Source organism: Triturus cristatus, chromosome 3_1 (genome assembly GCF_964204655.1).
Source record: "Triturus cristatus chromosome 3_1, aTriCri1.1, whole genome shotgun sequence".
NCBI lineage: Eukaryota > Metazoa > Chordata > Amphibia > Caudata > Salamandridae > Triturus > Triturus cristatus.
In genome coordinates this window covers 570,108,919-570,117,130 of record NC_140583.1, presented here as the reverse complement: position 1 = coordinate 570,117,130, position 8,212 = coordinate 570,108,919, and the positions used below count along the sequence as shown (strand labels likewise).

The 8,212-nt window shown below is 42.0% G+C and overlaps 1 protein-coding gene across 1 annotated transcript; it reads left to right on the top strand.

Moving 5' to 3' along the window:
- Positions 1-1,318: 1,318 nt before the first annotated feature.
- LOC146860570 (zinc finger BED domain-containing protein 5-like) lies at positions 1,319-2,179 on the top strand. Its single transcript, XM_085646158.1, has one exon. The coding sequence runs from the start codon at positions 1,319-1,321 to the stop codon at positions 2,177-2,179; it is 861 nt and encodes a 286-aa protein (XP_085502284.1).
- The last annotated feature ends 6,033 nt before the right edge of the window (positions 2,180-8,212 follow it).

Below are 8,212 nucleotides of genomic sequence, written 5' to 3'. Positions count from 1 at the left end.
ACTATAACGGGGGAATTTCAATGGTTTTGTACGAGTGAAAAGTCCAGCTAACTATAACGCCCCTGAAACCTATGGTTTTTTCAGTGAATTTCTAAGGTTTTTTAAATGCTAATTCCTAACTATAACGTGCCTGAAACCTATGTTTCTTTCAGTGAATATATATTATATATATATAATGGTTAAGCTTTCTTTTTGAATACCTGTCAGTGATTTCAAAGCTCTTATTTCAAAGACAAGAGGTCTATCTCTGTATTATTATTATTACCCACAATTCACATTAAGCAGCAGATGATGTATTATGTGTCTCGTCCATCCCCTCTCTACAGGCTTGACCATTCTATCTGAGCCTTTCAGATTCCTTTAGTTTGACAGCTACTCCACACCAAATAGCGTGGTCCTGATTAGCTCCTCCCATATGTTTCTACTCTTTATCCTTGCACGGTGTGCATGCGGGGTCTGGTGGCTCAGTGGACTAACGAGTTCACTGCAGGGGCCTGTGTTCTACCTCATGATCACAGGTTCAAATCCCAGCAGGTCCTGCCTTTCATCCATCTGAGGTTGATAAAATGAGTTGGGTAGCAAAAAACATCTGTTATTCGGCGCTACGATTCCCAAGGGTGAACGTGTGCTGGTATGTACACGTGTGTGCGAGCATGCCATTTATTTCACATCCCCATTGAGTGACACATTTCCTACATATACCACTGGCTTTAGGAAAGCTACCTGTTTTTCACTTGCTGATTTACCCATTACTTTGTAAGTTTAAACAAAACATTACTTTGGTGTTGCTCACAGATCTGTTGCGAGAAGTGGTGTTGGTCCATCGGCCGTGATGTGGTGTTGGTCCAGCGGTCGTGACGCATTGTCGGTCCATAGGTTGTGGGGCGTATTGGTCGTGGGGTAGTGTCGGGTGGAAAATCTGATTCCTGGTCCATGTTACTTATTGCATAGTAACAAACTAGCTGGAGAGCTCCGCAATGGCCTACAGTCCAGTTTCCAGAGTTAACACGGGACCTTCCAGGAAGCATGGGAAGAAGAGTACTTGTTTGTGGAATGCCCAAAAGAAAAAGCCACCTGTTTGCTTTGCAAAGAGAAAGTAAATGTTCTTAAGAACGGCACTACAGAACGCGGCACTCTGGATTCACTGTGAACTTCCCACTGAACTCAAAACTGCGTTCTGCAAAAGTGGCATTGTTAAAGCAAGCGCTTCTTTCCCAACAGAAGATCATCCGTTGTCAGATGAAGGAATCTGAGGCTGTTACAGAAGTGTCTTTCAAAATATGCTACTTACTTGCCAAACATGAGAAACCTTTCATAGATGCTGGTGAAGAAATATTTCCTTTCAGCAGCCGAAATTGTATTTGACAGCTACACTAATAAAGCCAGCATTTTAAAAGAAATCGGTGCATTGCAGCTAGCAGATTCAACCTGTGCACGCAGAATAGAGGCAATGGGACAAAACGTCCAGGAGCAAGTGATCAAAGCAGTCAGAGAGTCACCGTTCTTCAGCATTGCCATGGATGAGTCAACAGACATAGGCGATGTGGACCAGTTATTAGTTTGGGTGATGTATCTGGACCAATCGCTTCATCCCAAAGAAGAGCTCCTGTGCCTTCTACCACTGCAAGGGCACACAAGAGGAGAAGATATACTGGACAGCATGTGCAACTACTTTAAAACAAATGACATACCACAGAACACTCTTGTCAACATAACAACAGCTGGGGCTCCTGCCATGGTAGGCCATGACAGAGGCTTCATAGCTATGCTTAAAAAGAAGCTCATAGGACAGACTGTGATAGACTACCACTGCATTATTCACCAGGAAGTATTGTGTGGAAACTTAAAGCATGGAGAACTGAATAATGTCCTAAAAGGTGCAGTGAAAATTGTTAATTTTATCCATGCCAAAGCTCTGAACCATAGACTTTTCAAAGCAATGCTGCAGGAATCTGAAGCGGAATATACAGACGTCTTGATGCACACTGACGTGCATTGGCTAAGCAAAGGGAAGGTTCTGGAGCAGCTCATCGCATTGCTTCCTGAAATTGAACTCTTTGTGAACAGTAGAGGTCACTCATTCCCAGAACTAACGGATGTGAAATGGCTTATTATGCTCCATTTTCTTTCAGATATTTTCACACATTTTAATGCTCTCAATTTGACCCTGCAAGATTAACAACAGCTTGTGTGCTCCTTGATGAATGGTATTTATGCTTTTGAAAGTAAGCTTGTGCTATTCAAAAAACAGCTGGATGATAGTGACTTCACCCACTTCCCAAAACTGTTGGCTGTGATTCAAAAGTTTCCAGATGCACAAGAAATTCTGTCAAAGCTAGACCTTGGTGCATGTCTTGAAGTAATTTCTGGGGAGATCAAACGCCGATTTTCTCAATTCAGAGCCCTCACCCCTCTGTTCAGGCTGGTTGAAAACCCCTGGATGGTGAATGCACGTAATCTTGATGTTGTTGCCCTTATTGGCATGGAAAGGACTCAAGCAGTAATAGAGCTGATTGACATGCAGCACAATTCCGCCCTCGATGCATCCTTTTTGGGGCAAGCACCAGAAGAATTCTGGAAAATTGTGCCTTCTTACAAGCTTCCTCTTCTTTTTACAGTGGCCCAGAAGGTAATTTGTATGTTTGGGTCAACATATGTTTGCGAATGTTTATTTTCCACAATGGGACTGTTGAAGAGCAAACTCAGAAATAAGCTAACAGACATACATCTGGATGAGTTCTTAAGGCTTGCCGTTTCAGACTTGGTACCAGATTACAGGAAACTAATTGGCGACATGAAATGTAAAATAAGTTCAAAGTGTTTGTCTTTAACGTACTTATTTTTGGGACTCTTAAGCCTGTGCTGCACTGGGCATGTGCTGTATATCTGGTTACTGCAAATTGCCATGCAATCCCACTTAAGATTGCTATTGTCTGATTATAAAAACATTATTATAAACATGTGCTCCATGTAGTTACATCTGCTTTGGAAATACAGCATTGTCTAGTAATATTTTGAAACAGTAGTGATTTTTTCCCCCTCTAGCCCTGCCCCCACTGACCCCGCCCCCCACTGACCCCGTTCCCACTGGTGCGGCCCTCGGCCACAAACCAAACTGTTAATTTGGCCCCCGAGACAAAGTTTGTGAGTACCCATGAATTAAACAAAGCACTTTTTTTTTAATTTTCTCGGACGGATTCGCGCGCACCCAGCACGAATTCGGCCAATTTTTATTTTTCAAAAAATGCTTTTTTGGGCCCTGGGGGTCCTTGTGGACCCCCTGAGCAGGCCTAGGGGGTCAGGGTGTTTCTACCCTGCCCCCTTTTGTTGTTTTGCGCGTTTCTTTACCTCTTTTCTTTTGCCTCAGTTCTACAGAGGCACAAGATGGCTGCCAACACTTCCTGGTTTGAAGTGTTGACAGCCAATTAGAATGCAGCTCGTGATCAGCAGGGTGCGCAGATCCACCATGCTTCTATATATCAAAACTTTTATTTTTTGATTTTCTCAGCAACTACTGAATGGATTTACACCATTTAAAAAAAGGTCTCTTTCTGTACCAAGGGCTACCTTTTTGCCAAATGTGGTGTAATTCCGTTGAGCAGTTTCAGCTGTAACCGTGTCTAAAGTTTCCTATGGGAAATTGATTTTTTGACCTCTCTTTTTAGAATTTCTCAGGAACTACTGAACGGATTTACACCATTTAAAAAAAAGGTCTCTTTCTGAACTAAGGGCTAACTTTTTGCCAAATTTGGTGTAATTCCGTTCAACAGTTCGGGCTGTAGTCGTGTCTAAAGTTTCCTATGGAAAATAACATGGAGAAAACGTGTTTTGGGACCCACCTTTTGTCTTGGCCCCCACTTGCGAATCACCTCGAAACTTTCAGGATAGATGCTGACTGGAGCGCTCCTCGAGTTTTGAACATTTCACAAAGATTCGTCATCCGGCGCCAAAGTTATTGGGAAAACAAAAAACGCTTTTCCTATGGAAACTAGGTCCGAACTATAACTACCTACTAGCGACTGCCAGTAGGTAATACATATATGTATATATATATTTTTTTTCACCAAAAGTGCCCATCGAGCAAGGACGCACTCACTTGCAGATGAAACCATCAGGTTTATTTACAAAGAAAACCAGCATAGGCATCCCGAGTTGCTTTCAGCCTGACGCGTTTCGAGGTACAACCTCTTACTCATAGGCAATGCGACGCACAGAAAACTCCAATTACCTCATTTAAATACATGCTTAACCTTCATAGGCCACGTGAATAAGTTTACATTGCAATGCATGTCGGGCTTAGTAGTCCTGAATTGGAGTATTGCTCTCCTTTTAGTAAGTTCTGCGTAGTCACACACAATTAAAAAATCCATTATTTACCCTAAGTGGGCCCCAGTTTGCCTCCGGTTTTAATTATCCTCATCCGCAGTGCTGTATGACATTATGGCACAGTTCCCAGTCACAGCCTCTTATCAGATTGAAGATGGTGCTGCCCTTCACGGCAGGGCTGCCGTGTTACATTTTTTCACCAAAAGTGCCCATCGAGCAAGGACGCACTCACTTGCAGATGAAACCATCAGGTTTATTTACAAAGAAAACCAGCATAGGCATCCCGAGTTGCTTTCAGCCTGACGCGTTTCGAGGTACAACCTCTTACTCATAGGCAATGCGACGCACAGAAAACTCCAATTACCTCATTTAAATACATGCTTAACCTTCGAAGGCCACGTCAATACGTTTACATTGCAATGCATGTCGGGAATAGTAGTCCTGAATTGCAGTATTGCTCTCCTTTTAGTAAGTTCTGCGTAGTCACACATAATTAAAAAATCCATTATTTACCCTAAGTGGGCCCCAGTTTGCCTCCAGTTTTAATTATCCTCATCCGCAGTGCTGTATGACATTATGGCACAGTTCCCAGTCACAGCCTCTTATCAGATTGAAGATGGTGCTGCCCTTCATGGCAGGGCTGCCGTGTTACATTTTTTCACCAAAAGTGCCCATCGAGCTAGGACGCACTCACTTGCAGATGAAACCATCAGGTTTATTTACAAAGAAAACCAGCAAAGGCATCCCGAGTTGCTTTCAGCCTGATGTGCTTCGAGGTACAACCTCTTACTCATAGGCAATGCGACGCACAGAAAACTCCAATTACCTCATTTAAATACAGGCTTAACCTTCGTAGGCCACGTGAATACGTTTACATTGCAATGCATGTCGGGCTTAGTAGTCCTGAATTGGTGTATTGCTCTCCTTTTCGTAAGTTCTGCGTAGTCACACACAATTAAAAAATCCATTATTTACCCTAAGTGGGCCCCAGTTTGATTCCGGTTTTAATTATCCTCATCCGCAGTGCTGTATGACATTATGGTACAGTTCCCAGTCACAGCCTCTTATCAGATTGAATATGGTGCTGCCCTTCACGGCAGGGCTGCTGTGTTACATTTTTTCACTAAAAGTGCCCATCGAGCAAGGACGCACTCACTTGCAGATGAAACCATCAGGTATATACATATATATATATATTCACTGAAAAAACCATAGGTTTCACACATGTTATAGTTAGCTGGACATTTTATTGATAAAAAACCAATGAAATTCCCCCGTTATAGTTAGTGCAGGCAACTATAACTCACGCGACCGCAATCCTCTGCTGATGCTAATACTGTATTTAGACACTTATTTGCCCATGTCTTCTTCCATTAAATTTTAGCTATACATATATTACAAATATTTTTTTTTCATAAAGACACATATGTCATCAGCAGAAGATTGCGGTCGCGTGAGTTATAGTTGCCTGCACTAACTATAACGGGGGAATTTCATTGGTTTTTTATCAATAAAATGTCCAGCTAACTATAACATGTGTGAAACCTATGGTTTTTTCAGTGAATATATATATATATATATATATAATATATATATATATAATATATATATATATATATATATATATTTATATATATATATATTACCACCAATCCCACCTCCTTTTGAGAAAGCAGGTCTGACACAGCTGGGATCTCGCAACAGCCAGGCTTTATTTTCCACCATCCAGCATTAAAATCATAGCGTGTTGAGCATCAGTCTCGCGCCTGGGACGCGTTTCGGCGATTGGCTTCTTCCTGCCAGTACTGTGCTCGACTGTCAATATTTTGCAAATTTCGCGGGGGCTTGTATTTGTATATCACCAAGGAGCCTCATTGGAGCAGCGTTGTTTGCATAGAAAGAGGACTACGAAAGTTCACAAGGTAAGTGCCTTTCCTCTTTCTCTCCTTCGTCATGCCCCTAAATGCCGTTCCTGTTCGTTGAAGACCGCTGATCCTAAACAATTGTGGGTGTAAGTAAATACCTCTCCCAAGCTTTGTGTTAAGCTACGACATCGTCGTCTATGTAAAGTCACGGCTTATTTCAACTAAGCAGGATTCAAGGTGGAAGTGTCCAGCTGTATTGTTGATCCCTTCAGCGGTGATCCGCTGCTCTCTCCCCAATGCCAAAACAAGTTTCAGGTCGGGGGGGCGCCGCGCCATGCCTCCAGCATCAAACCACAAGTTTGTCGGCCGTCACGGAGCTCCTTAACGAGAGGCGTGCCAAATTTGCAGAGCCGACCTCCGCACAAACACTACCACCAATCCCACCTCCTTTTGAGAAAGCAGGTCTGACACAGCTGGGATCTCGCAACAGCAGGCTTTATTTTCCACCATCCAGCATTAAAATCATAGCGTGTTGAGCATCAGTCTCGCGCCTGGGACGCGTTTCGGCGATTGCCTTCTTCCTGCCAGTACTGCGCTCGACTGTCAATATTTTGCAAATTTCGCGGGGGCTTGTATTTGTATATCACCAAGGAGCCTCATTGGAGCAGCGTTGTTTGCATAGAAAGAGGACTACGAAAGTTCACAAGGTGAGTGCCTTTCCTATTTCTCTCCTTCGTCATGCCCCTAAATGCCGTTCCTGTTCGTTGAAGACCGCTGATCCTAAACAATTGTGGGTGTAAGTAAGTACCTCGCCCAAGCTTTGTGTTAAGCTACGACATCGTCGTCTATGTAAAGCCCCGGCTTATTTCAACTAAGCAGGATTCAAGGTGGAAGTGTCCAGCTGTATATATATATATATAATTTCAATGAAAAAACCATAGGTTTAAGAGGCGTTATAGTTAGCTGGAATTTTCACTCGTACAAAACCATTGAAATTCCCCGTTATAGTTAGTTCAGCTAACTATAACTTGCGCGCCCGCAATGCACTGCTGATGACGTCACATATTACATCACTCATGACATGGTCAGTGACATCACTCATGACATCACTGATGACATCTCAAATGACATCACTCATGACATCATCCAGTGAATGCGTGTTTTTCTGAAAATTAAATATGTTTTTTATATGTATATCTCAAGGTCGATGGAAGAATAGATGGGTATATAAGTGTCTAAATGGATGATTTGTTTTTTTTAAATTGATTGTATAACTGACTGATTAAGTGTATCTCAGTGAATTCATGGCTTAGTGAGTAATATTTAAATATGTAAATATCTGTATCAGTCACTCACTTTGTGTATAAGTGGCTGCATGGGTTGGTGAGTAGCTACATGAGTGTCTATATAGGTTATTAGTTGGTTTTTTGAGTATCAGTATGAGTGTCTGTGTGTCTGTATGGTTCGGTGGGGGGTATTATGTAGTGCATAGGTGCATGAATGAGTGACTCACTGTTTGTATGTGTTGAAGACAGCATGTGTGCAGGACTGTATGGGTGGATAAGTGTGTGTATGGGTGTGTTAGTGAGCGAATGACTGTCTCAATCGTGTCTTTATGAGTAACTACATATGTTTTAAACTAGTATATGTGAATATTGGTGGATGTAAGTGAGTATATGTGAGAGTGAGAGATTGGAAGAATTCCTGTATGAATAAGTATGTGTTTATATAAGTGATTGTTTAAAAGACTAAGTATGTGTAAGTTTCTGTAGAAGTAAGTGTGGTGGTGTGTGTATAACTTGTTATGCAAGCAAATGGATGTTTTATTGTTTATTAGCATGAATGATTATGTGTGTGAGTAACTCTATGGATGAGTGGCGTTGTGTAACAGGATGTATAGGTGTATTAGTACATATGATGAGTGAGTCCATGTATTTGTGACTGTATAGGACTGTTGGTGAATGAGTGGATGTGTATGTGGATCTTAGAATTACTGAATAGGTTGTTGTAACTGGTATTGG

Bases quoted from the DNA above. Each gene is read 5' to 3' on its own strand.
- LOC146860570 (XM_085646158.1), top strand. From the start codon at position 1,319: ATGCTGGTGAAGAAATATTTCCTTTCAGCAGCCGAAATTGTATTTGAC.